The 18,002-nt window shown below is 57.5% G+C and overlaps 3 protein-coding genes and 1 pseudogene across 4 annotated transcripts; 3 read left to right on the top strand and 1 right to left on the bottom strand.

Moving 5' to 3' along the window:
* Nucleotides 1-274: 274 nt before the first annotated feature.
* On the top strand, nucleotides 275-6,648 carry LOC309602030 (protransforming growth factor alpha-like; the record flags this gene model as incomplete). The annotated part of the gene is made up of 6 exons (XM_082335314.1): nucleotides 275-308; nucleotides 3,845-3,898; nucleotides 5,826-5,943; nucleotides 6,095-6,244; nucleotides 6,401-6,510; nucleotides 6,597-6,648. 6 exons carry the CDS (start codon nucleotides 275-277, stop codon nucleotides 6,602-6,604), a joined length of 474 nt encoding a protein of 157 aa, XP_082191440.1. The 3' UTR covers nucleotides 6,605-6,648.
* Nucleotides 6,649-10,308: 3,660 nt separating this feature from the next.
* LOC309601501 (protein FAM136A-like) lies at nucleotides 10,309-11,356 on the top strand (annotated as a pseudogene). The gene is made up of 3 exons: nucleotides 10,309-10,395; nucleotides 10,934-11,074; nucleotides 11,168-11,356. The product of its transcript is annotated as a protein FAM136A-like (transcript).
* Nucleotides 11,357-11,944: 588 nt separating this feature from the next.
* LOC309601659 (small nuclear ribonucleoprotein G) lies at nucleotides 11,945-13,269 on the top strand. The gene is made up of 4 exons (XM_082334817.1): nucleotides 11,945-12,041; nucleotides 12,233-12,255; nucleotides 12,672-12,796; nucleotides 13,085-13,269. The coding sequence occupies exons 1-4, from the start codon at nucleotides 12,010-12,012 to the stop codon at nucleotides 13,133-13,135; spliced, it is 231 nt and encodes a 76-aa protein (XP_082190943.1). The 5' UTR covers nucleotides 11,945-12,009; the 3' UTR covers nucleotides 13,136-13,269.
* A 1,242-nt stretch (nucleotides 13,270-14,511) lies between these two features.
* LOC309601655 (prenylcysteine oxidase 1-like) lies at nucleotides 14,512-17,744 on the bottom strand (the record flags this gene model as incomplete). The annotated part of the gene is given in 9 exon segments (XM_082334813.1): nucleotides 14,512-15,001; nucleotides 15,004-15,327; nucleotides 15,671-15,817; nucleotides 16,049-16,226; nucleotides 16,228-16,261; nucleotides 16,759-16,933; nucleotides 17,426-17,480; nucleotides 17,482-17,612; nucleotides 17,669-17,744. Coding segments are annotated over 9 exon segments (1,437 nt in total). The 3' UTR covers nucleotides 14,512-14,684.
* Between the last annotated feature and the right edge of the window lie 258 nt (nucleotides 17,745-18,002).

The raw sequence follows: 18,002 nt of genomic DNA, 5'->3' as shown, positions 1-18,002 counted from the left end.
GGCAAGACCCGGGTGGGACCCCGGGACACCCGCGGCCGCGTCCCGCCGTGGGGCAGCGGCGGGGGGGGGGGGCGTCCCGCGGGGCGGGGGGGGCGTCCCGCGGGGCGCGGAGGGGCCCGGAGCAGCGCGGGGGCCCCGGGGGCGGCGGGGCCGGGGTGGCTCCGCCCCGGGGCCGCAGTGGCTGGCGGCGAAGTCCGCGCCCATTTCCGCCGGCGCGGAGCCCGGCCCCTCGCCCCGCCGCGCTGCTGGGCGCCCCGGCATTGACACCGCCAGCATGCCGGGCGAGGCGGCGGCCGTGCTGGCCATGGGTAGGTGCGGTTCGGGGCGGGGCGGGGCGGGGGGGGGGGGGGAAAGGCCCCGGGACCCCGCTCCCCCCAGTGCTCCGGTACCCCGAGCCCCAACCGGCAGCTCCCTGAGGGGGCTGAGCCGTCCCCAGACCGGGGCATCCCCGCCGGGAAGGGGGCTCGGAGGGGCTCCGCTCCCCCTAAACTTTATCAGCAGCCTGGTCCTCACCGAGCATCCCTAAATAGGTTTTGGTTTTGTTGGGGTTTTTTTTGCAGCGCTTTCTGCAAGGGGGGGCGGGGGTACCGGGGGGGCGGGGAGTGTGTCGGGTGGTCAATCGGTTGCCTCTTGCTCCTTAAATCCTACAAAATATTTGGTTTTGGTCCTTCCCGAAGTTATTTGCTTAACTGCTCCTTGCTTGTGGGAACACACCTTTGCCACGACTTGTAAGTACGGCCTCGGCGGGAGAACGAGCCCTCCAGTCTTGTTCATTTGTTTTAGGGTAGAGTTAATTAGCAAGAGCATATTGCTGGGTTGGCAATTAAAAGGAGGGGATGTTAATCGTGTGCTCCTTTTGCTGGGGAAAGGGGTGAGGTGGTGATGAATGGGGGGGCTGGGAGCCATACCCGCAGGTACGTGAGGCTGGACCCGGGTGACAATGCGTGCGGGATGGGATGGATCCGGACACGCTTCCCAGCCTGGAGATTTGATGACTACAGAGATGGGAGAGCGCAGAGCTGGGATGTGGGTGCTCCTTGCCGGGACGCACCTGATGCTTTGGTACTGGGGAAGGTGACCCTGGGGCTGATGCGAGGGCAGAACTTGCTGGACCTTGGTTGGCTTTTTTCCGCTGTCCCAAAGGATTGTGCATTCCCTGCCTGTGTCACCCACAGCACTGGGGCTCTGCTGCTCCTTGCCGCAGCTCCATGGTTGAGCCGGGGCCAGGGGGGACGAGGCAGTGCCAGCCTAGCGGGAGAGAGGCTCTTTGCAGCACTTGGGTTCAGGAAAGTAGCTGGTCTTGGCCCCCCTCCAGCCCTCCTCTCTGGCTCTGGTACGGCCATGCCGAGGTGCCTCCTTGCTCCACTCCTCCGGCACGTCTCCTCTGCCCCGAGCATCCCTCAGGTGGGTGTGTGGCCGCCACCAGGGTCGGTTACTCCAGCAGCCGCATCCCTCCTCGCCTCATCTGGAGGTTCCCGCCAGCTCGGTTTGAGGATGCTCACGTACCCTCTGCTTTGCTGCTCGCGTGCCTTTGGCTCTCTCCGGCCCCGGTGGTCACACATCTCGGGGGCTGAGCCGCGGGTTTCCCACCTGGCTGGGCGCCCCACTCTCCCCAGTCCCACATCCAGGGGTGGTGGCTGCTCCCGGCCTCCAGCCCAGGTTGGGTCCAAGCCTCCGCAGTGCCCCGGTTGCTGCAGGGGGGAGAGGAGCCCTTTATAAACCAGCAGATTGGAGCATCCGCTTAAAATACCAGAGGAAAGGGGAACCTCCGCTGGCCTGATGTACGTGCACCTGACGGCTGCCAAGGGCTGATCTGCGAAGCCAAGGGGAAAACCTGAGCCAAGCAGATTAGGAGGGAAAACTTGGGGCAGGGAACAAACCCCAGCGATAACCGGGAGCTCCTCACGAAGAGCGTTAGGAGTCACTGGGGCGAGAGAAGTTGAGCCCTTTGCTGGTGGTGGAAAAGCGGAGACTGGTAATTAATGTCGCGTTGGGGACGGAGTTGTTAAGTGCGTGTTTGTCCATCAGCAAGTTGGTGAACTCACTCAGGAGGGTGAGTTCAGGGGGGCTTTGCTGGCTGGGGGTGATGGCAAGGAGACCTTCCCAATGGGCCAGGGGATGGGGGGCAGCAGCCTGGCTGGCATGGCCAAGCACCGACTTTGAAGTAAAAACGTTGATGCAGGATTTGATCTTTCAGGTTTGGAGAGAGAAAAAGCTGAGAATGGGGCTGGGATGGGGTTGCCAAAATCAAGTGAGGGCAGCTGCTGCTTCAGGCTGCCTGAGGGACGCAGCCCTGCTCTCGGGGGTCCCAGTTTGGCTGGTCAAGACATGGATGCTCTGTGTCTCTGTAAGGCGTTTGGCTCTGCCAGGGCTGCCCAGTGTCCTCACGCTGGCTCTCAGAGAGCTCACCGGAGCCCTCAGCCAGTGTCAGAGATGTAAAACCGCTGCCAGGGGGCGAGGGAAGGTGGAGCAGTAACTGGGGATGAGGCAATCACACGAGGTGAGCTGGGCGGCTTCCTCAGCCGGGCTTCTCCAGCCAAAGTGGTTTTGAGTGGGGCGTTATACCTGCCAGCAGGGAGAAACGGGAAAGGGGCACTGCTGGAGCTGAGCGGGATCCCGGCAGGAGGACAGACAAGCTGGGAAGCCGGAGGGGATGATACAGCTGCCCTGTGACACAGGGATGAACTGTTTCTCAAATAATGCATGGTTTCCTTGGTGCACGGAGGTGCAGGTATCGGCACGAGCAGGAGCGGGACAGGAGGATGAAGCATCTTCCAGCAACGAGCTGCTGGAGGCAGCATAAAAACAAAGCTGGGAGGAGATGGAATGCTTTAAATTTCCACGGGAAGAAAATCCCCGGAGACTGTCTGGGTCTGTGTTGACACAGGGAAAGGTGCAGTGAGGACCGACAAGGAGAAGCCGAAATGAGGGAAGCTGCTGCGATAACTAAAGCTGCTGGTTGCTGCTGGGGTTTGCTGGATGTGAACCCGAAGGGCTGGCGTGTGGGTTGGTCTCTCTCCTGTCGCCTTTCTGCATGATTTGATTAAACCCACGGAGGAAATTGGGTCAAACCCAGTGAAGGGGCTGCTGGTCTTGCCTGGCTTTGCACCCCAGGGTTGAGCCAACCTGGGAAAGCCTCTTAGCTGGGGGGGTTCCCCAGTCCCCTCCACCTCCCCCAAAGGAATGGCTTGGGGAGGTTGTTCTGAGCCTGCCTGGACCTGCAGCCCCCCCGCACTCGGGGTTCCACAGGTAGTTCTGCCTGCACAGTGTAGTTCTGCCTGCACAGGACCTACCGTGCCCAGGTATTTTGCAGCGGGGAGCCCCGCTCGCACCACGAGGGTGCAGCCTGCGGGTCCCTGGGGAGCAGCAGCAGCACTTGCAGGTCAGGCAGCGTTTGCAGGCAAGGGGAGGCAGGGTAGGGGGCTGGTGGGGCCGTTGCAGCACCTGAGCTTGCATTGAGGCTGGATCCGGTCCCACTGTGTGTACACGGGCAGGAGGAGCTGTCTGGGTGATGCAGGCTGTGCTACCCGGTGCATGGCGTGGTGCACAGGGGCGGCTGCACAGCTGGCACCTCCACCAGCACCCGCCTGGTCAGGGGATGCTGTCGGATGAGCAAGCACGTGCCTATCGTGCATGCAAATAACAGACTGGTTTCAGGCTCCATTCTGGCTTTAAAACACCCTAGCAAACACCATTGCATTTTCCTTTAAAAAAAAAAAAAAAAAAAAACACCTCATTAATCTTTGAGTGATTTTGGGTAAAACCCCCCCAAGCCATCAGCCAGCCCTCCCGGCTTGGGGGGCATGCGGTCCGGCTGACACCTGTCTCTCTGGCCTCTCCGTAGGTGTGTTGCTCGCCGTGTGCCACGCACTGGAGAACACCACGGCAGCCTGGAGCGGTGAGTTTGCCGATGGGGCAGAGCCGGTGTGATCTCGGGGAGGGTTGTGGGGCGCCTGCGTTGCTGACCTGCCCAGGAACAGGCAGCAAAGTGCAGGCACAGGTAAACTATCCTCGCATCGAGTGTGCGCCAGGTCAGCCAGAGGGATGCTCTCACATCCATCCTTCCCCTGGGGATAACGGGTCCCCAGGCGGGATCCTGACCTGTGGGTGCCCAGGGTGCTTTATCCCCAAGGGAAAACTGGGAAACAGGACTCTGCAGCTGGTATTTCCCATGCACCTTGTTGGGGGGCGGGCAAATCTTGGCACACAGCCGCTGAGCGTGCGGGGGAAGTCTGGTCTTGTTAACCGTGCTGCAGCTCCCGTGGGGGAAGCTGCTGGTGCCTGACGCCAGCTCACAGCGGCACCGAGCCAGTTGCACCCGATAAATCGCCTCATTCATAAATGCAGCATATTGGGCTGCAGCAGCCAAGAGCCCTTCGCTTCCCCTGGCCTGGCGCAGGGGCTTTGCTGTCTGTGGGGATGTGCCGGCTGCAGGAAGGGCTGTTTGCAGGCAGGGACAGAAAACCTCCTTTTGGGGCTGGAAAATGGTTCAATGGGATTGGTTGGGAAGCATTAAAGGAAATGGTGCTCCCGCAGTGCCAGGAGGTTTCGGAGCAAAACCCCGCAGCAGGTCAGGCGCTGGCACTGCTGAGAATGCTCCCAGCCCCTTTCCCGATGGATGCATGCCCAGCTGGGGGGGCTGGAGGAAAGGGGCTGCTCTGAGGGGTGCAGCACTGGTTGGGGACACATTGGGGATGGGGACACATTGGGGATGGGGATGGGGTCCGTGCAGGTGGCAGCAGCACGGGGCTGTGGGAGGATGAGGTGGCTGCAATGTGGCCGGCAGCTGTGAGCACGTTGAGGCTTAATGCAAGCCAGGATGCCCTGGGAGCCAGCCCTGGGGACACGCTGCCGGCAGCAGGGGGGCAAAGGGATGCCCATGCTGGGGAGGATGGCAGGTGCTGGCAGCAGGGATGTGCAAAGCTGTGTTTGGGGCTCAGCTTCGACAGTTAAAACCTCAAAAAGTGTTATTTTTGTGGGGATATTCAGGCCAGAGGCAGGAGTCGGGGGAGTCCGGGTTCTCCTGGGATAAAGCCATCCCTGGGGAGGGAGGTGTGCAGTTTTCCTGGCCAGGGGCTGCACCAAGGCGCGGATTTCAGCAGCGATGCAGACAGCAGCGATTCTCACCACAAAGACCAAATCCCAGCTCCTGGCTCTCTGAGGATGCTGCCACCAGCTCCGACATCTCCAAACCTCCCACCGATGCCTTTTTTCCCCACTGCCAGAGATGGGGACATCAGGCCACTGCCCTGGCTGAGCTGGCCCCACTCTGTCTTTCTTCGCTTTGCGTTCCCGCAAAGACCCGGAAGCATTCGGCAGACGTGGGTTTAATTACCCCAGCCTGCCATAAATTCACAGCAACAGGAACTTGAGGTGGCTTTGAAACGACAGCGATCGGATGTGCTTTATACCCGGGCTAATCCGAAAGCAGGATATTTGTTTTCTGTCTCTGCTGCAGAGGATAATTTAAACCAGTGTGGGGTGTAATGGAAAACAGCATCTTGGCAAAGCCACCAGTCCAGGGCTACGGCCAGCTCTGCCATTATTTAACTCTCTCCTCCTCCATTTTAAGCTCTTTAGGAAATTCCTCTAGTGCCGGCGAGGCTTATATTCGGTGCTGGTTTAAGTAGGACCAGTCTGGGCTCCTTCGGGTGGTCCTGGCCAGGATGCAGCCACTGACCATGTCCCACCCAGCAACCCCAAAATAAATACATCCAGCCCTAAAACAGAGCTACCGACCTGCCATTAGTGATGCCTGGGTGGCTGCTGGCCTGGCAAATGCCAAAACAATGCCATTTTCTCCTTGGTTTTGCTCCCAGCTCCAGGCCCACCAGTGGCAGCGGCAGTGAGGTCCCACTTCAACGACTGTCCCGACTCTCACAGCCAGTTCTGCTTCCATGGCACCTGCCGGTTTCTGGTCCAGGAGGACAAGCCGGCGTGCGTGTAAGTGCTGGGGAAAAAACTCCTACGATTAAAATCCAGATGGGTCCTTTGTGTCTCCTGTGGGAATCCCCAAAAAGTGAGGTTGAACCTGGTTTTGCTGGGCTCTGAGAGGACGCACTGGTCCTCGGGCTGATACTGATGCTCTTCCCAGGTGCCATTCGGGGTACGTGGGGACGCGGTGCGAGCACGCTGACCTCCTGGCTGTGGTGGCCGCCAACCAGAAGAAGCAGACAATCACCACCTTGGTGGTGGTGTTGGTGGTGGCCTCGGTGCTGCTCATCGGCATCTGCGTGCTCATACAGTAAGTACAGGGGGCCGGGGGGGGGGGGGGGGGGGGGGTTCAGCTCAGCACCACTTCCAGCCAATTTGGGGCAGGATGCAGCCCAAGGGGGGGGGGGGGGGGGGGGGTCGAGACCCCCCCACAGCCCCTGACCGTCCCCTCCCTGCTCCCTTGCAGCTGCTGCCAGCTGCAGAAGCACTGCCAGTGGTGCCGGGCACCCGGCAGCGGCCAGGAGAAGCCAGGTGGGCTGCTGAAAGATGGCACCTCCTGCTGCCATGCCAAGACAGGTAAGAGGGCTGGGGGGCACCGCGGCGGGACACCAGCCGCTGGCGCTCCCGGGGTGTAACCGCGCTCCCCGTCCCCTTCCCCACAGGGGTCTGACGGAGCGGGGGGTCCCGCCGCCACCCCCCCACCCAGGACGCCCATGCCAGGGACCAGCACAGCATCTCTCCTCTTTTTTGGTCTTTTGTTGTTGTTGTTTTCTTCTTCTTTTTTTTTTTTTTTTTTTTTTTCTTCTTCTCTCCTTCTTTCTTGCCACGGAAGATGGCAAGCGAGCACTTCAGCAGGAGATGCGCTCGGCAGCACTGTAAGCATGCCGACAGCGGCAAAGCACTGACAGAGCCAGGCATTGCCCCTACTGCAGAGCCAAACCCCCAGCCATGTGCACCTGGGGTTTTTCTTTCTTTGGTTTTGGGTTTGTTTTTCCTTTTTCTCAGATTAGTGTGGGGTGTGTGTGTGGTTTTGGTTTTGGTTTTGGTTTTGTTTTTTTTTTTTTTAAAAAAGCAGAACCCCCCACTCCCACAGGATGGGGCTTTATTTTTCTATAGAGACAGAAGTGCCGGTGAACCCTCTGCCTTGGCAGTCGCACAGACCGCGCTCACTTTGGGGACAGATAGGAGCTTTTTATTAATAATAAAATGAACCTTAATCCTATAAGCCTCCTCAAGCCAGTGCTCTAACCTCCCAGTGCAGCATTAATCCTTTCCGTAGTCTTTATCATAACCGACCCAAAGCTTTTTTGTTTGTTTTCTGTTGTTTTTTTTTAAAGTCATAGTTACTCTCATGTCTTCTGTATATGTTGCACTGAACGTTAATATTTAATGTTTTAATTTATTTTGTGTGGTTAAATTAATTTTGATTTCTATAGTATGTTATTGTGATCAGCTGTTCTTTTTTCCCCTAATACCTGGATTATAGTTATTTAAGTGATATAAAGGACACTTTTTTTTCAAAAAAAAAAAAAAAAAACTCATCTCTTGGGGCTTTGGGGGGGGGGGGGGGATATTTGTGAAGGAGATGCTGGGTCCCATGGCCAGTTGTGGGGAACGTCCCCAGGGCGCAGAACTGATGCTTGGTGCTGGGCTTGGTCCCGGTCCCCCATGTTTCCAGCCCAAACAGTGCAGCACTGATACCCCAGCGATGGGCTCAGCCCCGTTCCCTGATGTTTCCAGCCCAAACTGTGAAGTGAAGGGGGAAGGAGGGAAGGATGGGTGGGTGAATGAATGGGGTTGATCCCATTCCCGTTGCGTGGGGAGCAGGAGGTGCTGTGCCTGGGTGCTGTGCCCGGGTGGGCGTGCATGCTGTGCGTGTGTGCACAACCTTTCCTCTGCCCACCCACCACAAGCCCAGCTGGTGTGCAGGTGCCAGAGCGGATACGGCCTTGCTGGGGCTGGGGGGGGCTGGGCAGGCAGCACTGATGCTCCCCCACCCATGGAGCCACAGGCCTTATCATGCCCTGTGAGCCCCTCCACAGGGTCAGGGCCCCCTGGCCTGGCCTTGGTGTGCCAGGCTGGAAAATGGGCTAAGGCAGTGTCCTGATCCAATGTCGGGAGAGGTTTCGATACGATCCCAAGGACAAGATTAAGACGCAAACGAGGTCAAATGCCTTACAACCTTTTGACTTTATTTTGGCGAACGAAGGGGTGAGGACCGGGTAGGGAGATGGGGGGGGGGAGAAAAAAGAGAGAGAAAGAGAGAAAAATAGAAAGAGCGTGCTCAGGCGGGTGAGAAAAGAGCCACGTAGGGGAACTAGCTACCGCCACTCCGAGTCCAGCGTTGTCCCGTTGATCAAAGGTCCAGTCGGTCCAGCCTCTGTGTCTGCAGCAGCAGCTTCCAAGGAGGTGCGCGGGGTAGGAGGAGAAGAGAAAGAGGACCTCAAAAGGCGCACGCGGTCCTTTTATAGGGCCATGCACATGCGCAGAACGGGTCTGCGTACGTGCAGTTTGCGCTTCTGCTTTTCGCGCCCTGGCCTCTGCGCAGGCGTGCGTGCAGTCCATGGTCCCGCCTTTCGTGTCCTGGTCTCTGCATGGGCATCCATCCTGTGGCGGTTTTGTCGGGGGCTGGATGTCGAACCCAGAAGATGGCGGTAGAACGGCAATGTCGAGACAATTCTGGTTCCATAACAGTCCTCGACAGGCGCGTGCAGGATGTGTGCTGGGGTGGGCAGGGGCAAAGCACTGCTGCTGCAAAGCATGGCCAGATCCTGCCCTCTCCATGCCCTGTGGGGACCCACGTGGGTTATGGGCATGGGGGTGGCTGCGGGGCTATTTTGGAAGTAGCTGCTGGCCCCCCCTGGCTCTGCTAGTTATAGAGTGCAGGTTCTTTGCTGCAGGGTATAAATGGAGCAGGTTTTAGAGGAGGGGTCGAGCCCAAACCCCTGCACGGGTCAGGGCTGGGGGCGCATCCCTGAACACCCCAGCAGCCCAGGGCCATTTGCAGGGAGGTGATAGGTGCCCTGCATGGGACCCAGACCATTTTGGGGAGCCCTGGGGGGCACTGCATTTTGTTGCTTCGCCTCATCAGCCAGCGGCTCTCACTCCATCCTGCATGCTTCGGATTTTTCCCCACGGTCATTGTGCTGGTGCTGGGGCAGGATGGGGCTGTGGGGGCTCAGCGCAGCCCCAGCCATGAGCTGGCTATGCTACAGGGGGGGGGGCTGGAAGGGCTCCCTAATGCCATGGCCACAAATAGCCTTGGGGAGGAGTGGCTGGAGAGCTGCCTGGCAGAAAAGGACCTGGGGGTGTTGGTTGACAGCCGCCTGAACATGAGCCAGCAGTGTGCCCAGGTGGCCAAGAGGGCCAATGGCATCCTGGCCTGTATCAGGAATAGTGTGGCCAGCAGGACCAGGGAGGTGATAGTGCCCCTGTACTCGGCATTGGTGAGGCCGCACCTCGAGTCCTGTGTTCAGTTTTGGGCCCCTCACTACAAGAAGGACATGGAGGTGCTGGAGCGTGGCCAGAGAAGGGCAATGAAGCTGGTGAAGGGTCTGGAGCACAAGTCTGGTGAGGAGCGGCTGAGGGAGCTGGGGTTGTTTAGCCTGGAGAAGAGGAGGCTGAGGGGAGACCTTTTCACTCTCTACAACTACCTGAAAGGAGGTTGTAGCGAGGTGGGGGTTGGTCTCTTCTCCCAAGTAACAAGTGACAGGACGAGAGGAAACGGCCTCAAGCTGCGCCAGGGGAAGTTTAGGTTGGATATTAGGAAAAACTTCTTCACCGAAAGGGCAGTCAGGCACTGGCACAGGCTGCCCAGGGAAGTGGCTGAGTCTCCATCCCTGGAGGTATTTAAAAGAAGGGTAGATGTGGTGCTTGAGGACATGGTTTAGTGATGGACTTGGCAGTGCTAGGTTAACGGTTGGACTCGATGATCTTAAGGGTCTTTTCCAACCTTAACGATTCTATGATTCTATGGTGCCAAGTGCTGCATCACAGTGCAGGCGTTGCATTGCAGTGTGGGCATTGCATTTGCATGCAGTGTTGCACTGTGGTGCAGGCATTGCATCATATTCCTGGGTTGTACCACGGTGCAAGTGTTGCGTGGCAGTGCAGTGTTGCATCGTGGTGCGGGCATTGCATTGCGGTGCTGGCATTGCATTTCCACGTAGCGTTGCACTGTGGTGCAGGCATTGCATCGTACTGCTGGGTTGCATCGTGGTGCAGGCGTTGCATCACGCCGCAAGCGTTGCATCGTAGTGCATGCAGGCGCTGCGCGGCGGCGCAGCCCGGCCGTGCCCTGCAGCCGGGCCCCCGCCCCGCTGGGCTCCGGGCCCGCCCCCGCCGCGGCCCCGCCTGGGCGCGCAGCGGCCGGGGATGGCGGAGGCGGCGCAGGGCCGGGTGCAGGCGGTGGTGGAGAGCGCGGTGCAGGGGCTGGAGCGGGAGCGGATCCGCGGCATGCAGGTACCGGGGGGACCGGGCGAGGACCGGGGGCGCCCGGGCAGGGTCGGGCGGGCTCCGGGCCCCGTCGGGAACCCGCTGCCGCCCCCCGTGCGTGTGCCCGGCGTGACCCCCCCGCATGCCCTGTGCCCCCCGCATGGCTCCAGCAAGCCCTGGGCCCCCCCTATTCAGCCCTGCAGCCCCCCCAGTCCGTACCCGGTGCATGGCCCTTGCCCCCCGCATTGCATGCCCTGTGCCAGCCCTGTGTCCCCCCCTGCCCTGCCACCTAGCCCACCCCGTGCCCGGCCTGTGCAGGCTCCATGTCCCTTCTTGCAAACTTTGTGCCCCCTCAGTGCATGCCCTCTGCCCCCTACACATGCCCAGTGCCCCCCCAGTGCATGCCTTGTCTGTGTCCCCCCCTCAGTTCATGCCCTGTGCCCAGGGAGGCTTGACACAGCTGCAGACTCAGGGTGCAGCCAGCTCCTTGCAGGGTGCTCCCACAAAGGATGGGGGGTCCTCACAGGCTGCACCCTGCTGACCCCCCCCCCCCATCTCCCCACAGGGTGCCATGTTCCACTGCAGCATGTGGCGCTGCCAGGACAGCGTGGCCACCATGCAGCAGGTGCAGTGATGCATCGAGCAGTGCCATACACCCCTGGCCCAGGCCCAGACCATCATCACTGCCGAGCTGGAGCACTTCCAGGTGAGAGGAGAGGCAGGGGGGACACCTACAGCGGGGAAGGGGTGCACGGGGACCTGCTGACCCCCCACCATGTCCCTCCCTCCACCCGTGCAGGACCGCCTGAGCCGCTGCATGCTGCACTGCGACAACAAGGCAAAGGATGCGCTGGAGGCAAGGGCCATGGAGGCGCAGGTGTGTGGCCAGCTCAATGGCTGCTTGGCCACCTGCAGGGACAACCACCTGCGCCTTGTCCCCGCCATGGCCAAGAAGATGAAGGACAGCCTGGCTGCCCTCCAGCAGTAGCTGAGCACCAGGGCCCCCACATGCTCATTAAAGGCAAGGTGCCACACTTCTGCCGCCCATGGGTGCTGCAGGGTCGGGGTGGGGGGACGCAGGAGTCCCAGGCGCCCACAGCAGCACCCATGCCAAGGGGTGAGCCCCAGGCTGGCACAGGGGTGTGGGGGGGAGCCTGGTGCCTGTGCAGGGTGACCCGTGCGGGTGTGCAATGTATTGGGCGATGCTTGTGCAGGGTGTGGGGTGACATGTACGTGCATGTGGGGGGGGGGTGTACCCTGCGCGCATGCTGTGTATTAGGTGATGCTGGTGCACGCGCGGGGTGTGAGGTGACCTGTGTAGGTGCTGCGTGTTGGGGGACGGCTGTGCGTGCGTGCATGGCGTGAGGCAGCCCCTGTGCGTGTGCAAGGCACGGGGTGACCCCAGGCGTGGGCACCCTCCCGCCGTACCTCCCCGTGTAACCACGCACCGCCGCGCAGCGCTTCCACCCACCCGCGGGCGATGATTGGCTGCCGGGGAGGCGCGAGGGGTGTTGGGAAGGGGAGAAAGGAGGGCGGGGGAAGCAAAGCGCGGCCCCCATTGGCTGGCGGGCGTTGACGCGCGGGGCGCGGTGGTGTCAGAGCGCGGCGCGAGCGGCAGAGTGAGGAGTCTGAAGAGACGCCATGAGTAAAGCGCACCCGCCCGAGCTGAAGAAGTGCGTCCGGGGCTGGGGGGCCGGGGAGGGGGCGGTGGCGGGAACGCCCCCGCGGGGCCCGCCGTGATCCACCGCCCGCCAGTATCCCGGTGTGCACTGTGGGCGCCCCGCTGTCATGGCGGCGGGGGGGGTGGGGCGGGGCTCTCTCTTCCATTCCCCGCCGGTGCTGACCTGCCGCCATCTCGTTGCAGGTTCATGGACAAGAAGCTGTCATGTGAGTTCCGGCCGCCCTGAGCTGCTCCCGGCCCCGAGTTGTCTTCACCGCGTGTGTCCACGCCGGGGCGGGGGGTGAAAGGGGCTGCGAGGTCGCGGGGGAGCCCCCAGCCCGCCTCACCGCGCCCTGCGGCGGGGGGGGGATGCCGGCTGCCTGCCTTAGCGCTCCTGGGAGCGCGCCTGACTAGTTTCAGGCTTCAAAATCCATTACTTGGGGTCAATATTAATTTAAAATTTGCACCCCCAAACTCTTAGGAGAGTCTTTTCTTAGGTGTGGTGCTCTATATACTTAAGGTTAAAAAAAGAACCTCCCTCCTTGTGGCCCCACTCATTTTCAAAGCTGCAGTTCCGGTGAGAAAACATCAAATGCTGGCATTCAGCGGTCCCCCTTCTTTAAACGTACTCGATTTCTTGTAGTGAAATTAAATGGCGGCCGGCACGTCCAGGGGATATTGCGGGGATTTGATCCCTTCATGAACCTCGTCATCGATGAGTGTGTGGAGATGGCACTGGGAGGACAGCAGAACAACATCGGCATGGTGGTGAGCGCTGCTTTGGGCTGAAACAAGTGCAGGGTGACTGCAAACGTAGCTGGTGTGTGTAAAACGAGCAGAATTTTAAGAAGCGGACGCGTTTATTGTAATAGCACGGAACAATCCGTGGGATTTTAGAGTTTAAATCAATCGGCATTCATCCCTTGTGGGGGAATTCATGTGAATTTTTGGCGTAGCATCAGCTTTTTAGGGAAATAAATTGGGGGGATGGGACCTGCAGAGCGGTGGGTAACTGCGTGCTGTGTCTCATTGGCTGCTCTGAACTTTCACTTTTAGGTAATACGAGGAAACAGCATCATTATGCTGGAAGCCTTGGAACGAGTATAGTGCTGGAGAAACCTGCGTCATTACTGGCTGCAATGAGACCTAACCCACCTATTTTGTTTACTCATTGAATCTGCTGTGAAGCATCCCTGAGTGTAAACTTTTTTTTTTTTGTTTTGTTAAATAAATTTTGTAATGGTTGACATAACATGTGTTAGTTGTACTTGCTTTTTTTGGGTAATGGGGCAGCTGAAGCGCGCTGGTTCTTCAGCGCAGCGGTCATTAATTCTGCTACTGATTGATAGCTTTAAAACTCTGCAAAGACTTTCAGAAGGCTTAATTTATTGAAGTGGATGCTAAATTGGCATTACCTTTGGTGTCCTTCCCCTTAGTATCTTGTAAAGAACAAGCTACAAAGCTGCGTCGTGTTTGTTCAGTGGGTTAATTGGCAGGAAAATGGTAAAATTTCCCTCTGCGAAGAGTGATGTAGAGTATTTGTGCCAAGCTGGGCTGCCTGAAAGAATTTTTTTTTTAAATAATAATTTTTACTCTTATTTCTGCATCACGGAGTTATGGTGCAGGAGCCAAAGCCTGGCACAAGGAGTGCCCCGCAGCAGGAAATCTGTTCCGCTAGGATAGAAAGTGTTCTGCTGGGATAATGCAGACTGTCAGTACAGTAACATCTTTTTTTAGCTTGTATTGCTGCTGTGTCCACTGTGACACAGCGAGGATGTGGCTAGACTACATGATCAGTCAGATGGTTGAGGCCCATTCAGAACACCACAAATAACACCGCCCTATGCTATCTGGAGGCAACAGAGCCAGCTTACTTTCCAAACAGTGCGTTAATTTTATTTGTAATGGCAATTTTCAGACATGGTTGAGGTATCGCAGCAATATTAGATACAGTCAAGGGACACAATATTCTCATGAAACCTATCAGTGCCCTGCTGTAGGGTCAGGTTATCTACATTATTAATGCTTTCAAACCTTGACAAAGCAAAGGATGTCCGTGTTTTTGCTTTTACCACCCATTTTGGCAACTCCCTTAACAAGCAGCAGACCAGTCCTCCCACCTGTAAGCTACAGTACTAGTTCTGGAAGCAAATGAAGAGCACAGCCCCAATTTCCACTGCGCTAGTCCCACCCCAAGGAATAACTACTTGCTATACCCTTCAGAAAATACTTGAGGCAGAGAGATTTACAGTCAAGAAGTTGATTTTTCCCTGCCTGAAACGCATCCAGAGAGGGAAAGTGACATGCACGGGTTAGTCACAGCGATGCAGATCCTGAGTTTGGCAGACTCCTGACCACCGAGGGCACTTTTGGGGTCAATATGGCATTTAAAAACATCTTTAATCTCACGTAGGGATAGATCGAGGAGTTTGCTTGAGGAAGGTCCAGCTTGCTTGGGAAAGCTTCCTCTGCCTCTTCACTGCTGTTCTAGTCTGTCTTGAGTTGGCTGGGTGTCTCCTCTTCCTTAGGGGCTAAGCAAGGAGTTCCTCGTTCGTTAGCTTTAATTGTGGCTAAACAGCTACAGGATATGATCCGTATCTCCAGAGGTTGTAGTGTGGACGCTCTGGTGAGCTCCCGGCTGCTGGCTCAGCAGGGCTCAGAGCTCCGTTTTCAGCTTCTCATGCAAATCTTCCTGGTCAATCCTGTCGCTGTTGCCGTACCACCAGTGGTAAGCAAGCAGGGCGGCATTTTTGGCTGCGATGGCGCTCATCTCCATGGCGCTTGCGGCATGCTCGATGCCGTTCAGGTAGTAGATTTTGTCATGGAGGATGACGGGAGAGCATTTTTCCAGCTGGCTGTAGCGGGGGTACGCCAACCACTTCTTCACTTTGACAGAGTCGTAGGAGGAGAAAAGCAAATTAAGCTGCTCTTTGGCGAGTGCCTCCTTTGAAAACACTTTCCAGACAGCTTTCCTTCACTGCCTACCTCTTCCATGGGAGACACCATCCCCAGGCTACTGATGAACAGTTTGGGATTCTCCATAGTGATGATGGCACCGAAATGAAAAGCGGATGGGTCCCGGTAACCAAAGAAGGAGGCGTTTAATTGTCCATGCACTAACTTCGTGACAGTCTGGTGGTAAGGATTTGGGAACTCTGGGACAGGAGGGTCGAAGTTCTTGAAGGTGATGTTGGCCATTTTGCGGCTCAGCAGAACAGCGATGACAACGATGTCATACGTATCCCCCGTTAGTCCCGATGTCATGTTGTAAGTGACCTGGTAGAGTTTCACCGGATCCCCTGGGGAGAAGAGCTCAGTTATCCTGGTCCATGGCTGGAGGGAATCCCATCTGTCCCTCTGACAAACACCAGGCTTTTAAAAATGCCATCCCATTTAGGCTAATTATGCCTTGCTGCGAGCTGAAGTAGCTTTATAAACTAGTCCTAGCTTAGCTGCAGGAGTTCTGTGAGCTGGGGCTTCGAGCAGAGCCCAGTTTTCATCTTAAAAGACCAAGGAAGACCCAGGCTGTTGCTTCGGTCTGCCAAGAGCTGCAGCCGAGCGGTGACAGAGGCCGACACTGCTCTTCAGCCGCCAGAGCATGCTGTTCCCCTCCCCACCAAAGGGAAAGCAAACCCAAGTCACCTGTGGGTCTGATTTTTGGCTCTATAGACAAAACCATACCAGGGATAACTTCAGCTTTGAAGGCATAGAGAAGGCCCGTGCAGACAAGTTTGTTCCCCCCTTTTACTGACCAAAGGCCCAATTCCACCCCTGCCAGAGAAACAGCACCTACAAGGAAACCACGATCATTAGAGTGGCTTGTTTGGCATCATTCTGTAGGGGAGTATTTGAAACAAAGTGGAAAATTAGGGGGAAAAAAACATCCCTTTGGGGCACAGAGCTCACTGAAGGCCAGGGCTAAGCAGGCAGCAATTAGCAGGAGCAGGAACCCCAACACCCGTGAAGAACACAAGGTCCCTGGCACAGACGTGTTGGAAGGTTAACGCATGAAACACTCACCTACGAAACTGTTGATGTTGACACCCTGCCTGTAGTTGACTCTCATGGCCGGACAAACCACCTCATTTATGAACTTATGGGATAAGCTGGCTTTCTGCATGGCTTCATTGATTGTTTGGTTCAGCATGCGGGTGAAGTCATTCCCTCCGAGGGCATGAAGCAGGTGCTCGTTACTGTTGGAAGGCATAGTCATGCATCTGGTAGCAACAGATCCTTTAACCAGAGACAAGAAGTAGGCATTCAGTTGCTGTTAATTATCTTTGTTGCCCTCAAAAGCTGTGGAGGATCTCACAGCATGGCTCCTGAGAGCCTCACAGCCCTTCCAGCCAAGCCCTAGCCTAAGTGGTACAATGCCTAAGTAGACCTGGACCTTCATTATTCATTTACTGATCTTTCTTAATGAAAGCACTTTGTGCACAGTTATGAATTTAATTCTGTTTAGCACCCAGGTGCCAGACCGATGGGACATCCCACACCTAACACGCATTTCCACCGTAGCCTCTTGTTATTGCTATGCCTGTTTGAAGATGACAGCACTTATCTCAATCTTTTTCCTTAGGAAAATGATCGGCAATGGAGAGAGGGCAACCGGAGACTCCTTTCTCAATGGCAATGGGATGATTTCACCGATTTTTCCAACTCAGCAGCAGGTTTTGCACCTTTTCCTGCAGCCGGTTTCCCACCTTTTCCCCGGCAGGGCCCCGACATACCACATGAACTTGTCCAGGACATCCTCCACCCACATGTACATTCGCAGGGGGTTGAGCCCGTAGCGCCAGAGGAGCTTGAGAAGGTTGAGGATGTACCAGCTGCTCTCCTCGAACATGAACTCATCCCCATTATAAATGCCGACGAGGCTGCCATGTGCTGGGGCAACTGAGAGGCCTCAAGGAAAGGGGTGAAAAAAGGGTAATTTAATGAAAGGTAGAGCTTGTGAACTATATTACACCTCAATTTTAACTTCCCGAGACAACCTAGCTTCACGTTGATCAGGGTGAGCAATTAAAGATCAGATCCCCAGGATGTGGAAAGCGTAATTAGTTCCTGACCGGGAGCCAAGGAGTTATTTACGGTGACTTTTGGACCTTTATGATGGGATTACTGCATCACCGTTGGGGGGGGGGGGGGGGGGGGGTGTCCCAATTTTCATTGGGATGGGGGTCTCCTTTTCCCAGAGGGCTGGGGTACTGCAGGAGGGGATTGGGGAGGGATTTGGGGGGGGATATGGGGGGGTATTGTGGAAGGATGGGGGGGCAATCAAGGCTTGTTCTTTATGGGGATGTCCCCCCAGCAGAGCGGGAAAGCTGGACCCGGAGCATCCCCGGGGGAGGGTGTTGGTTTTTGGGGTGGGGAGATGCCGGGGGGGTCCCCACTCACCCAGCTCCTTGACGAAGTGCTTCATGTGCAGGTTTAGGGGGTGGAGGACGGACCCCTCCCGCCTCCAGCGTGGCCAGCCGCCCCCCCACCGCCGCCTTCTCCAGCACCTCCAGCCGCACGCTCCTCCCGAACTTCTGCCGCAAGAAGTAGGCGGCAGCCGCGCCCCCGATCCCGCCGCCGACCACGGCTGGAAGAACCGGCACCGGCCGTCAGTGCTGCCCCCGCCGCCCCCCCCCACCGTACCGATCTGGCCGGGGGCATCGCGCTGCGGCCGGGGGCAGAGAGCGGCGAGGAGCAGGAGGAGGCGGAGGGCCGGCATGGCGCTGGCTCGGCCGGCGGGACTGCCACGTCAGCTGATTCCCGCCGCGGCGGCGGCGGGGCCGGGTAGACCATGAGAACGGCCGGCAAAATACTACCAGCTGCGCCGCTAGCGTACTGGTATCATACAAGATTCCCATTCTTGCGATCCAGGTTCAATTTCCGGGCGGCGCACAGCTTTTTTTTTTTTTTTTCTTTTTTTAATCCCCTTCGTTAATTCCCTTATATTTTATTTATATCACCCGCGGGAGCGAGGCGA

Source organism: Platalea leucorodia, assembly GCF_965183815.1.
Source record: "Platalea leucorodia genome assembly, chromosome: W".
In the NCBI taxonomy this organism is placed as follows: domain Eukaryota; kingdom Metazoa; phylum Chordata; class Aves; order Pelecaniformes; family Threskiornithidae; genus Platalea; species Platalea leucorodia.
The sequence above is the reverse complement of the archived record's forward strand: the minus strand, read 5'-3'. Positions and strand labels throughout refer to the sequence as shown.

What these genes read in the sequence shown, in the direction of transcription:
- LOC309601659 (XM_082334817.1), top strand. Translation starts at nt 12,010, where the DNA reads ATGAGTAAAGCGCACCCGCCCGAGCTGAAGAA. An exon ending in CACCCGCCCGAGCTGAAGAA is followed by an intron (nt 12,042 to 12,232) that starts GTGCGTCCGGGG and finishes ATCTCGTTGCAG; the next exon opens with GTTCATGGACAAGAAGCTGT. An exon ending in AGAACAACATCGGCATGGTG is followed by an intron (nt 12,797 to 13,084) that starts GTGAGCGCTGCT and finishes TTTCACTTTTAG; the next exon opens with GTAATACGAGGAAACAGCAT.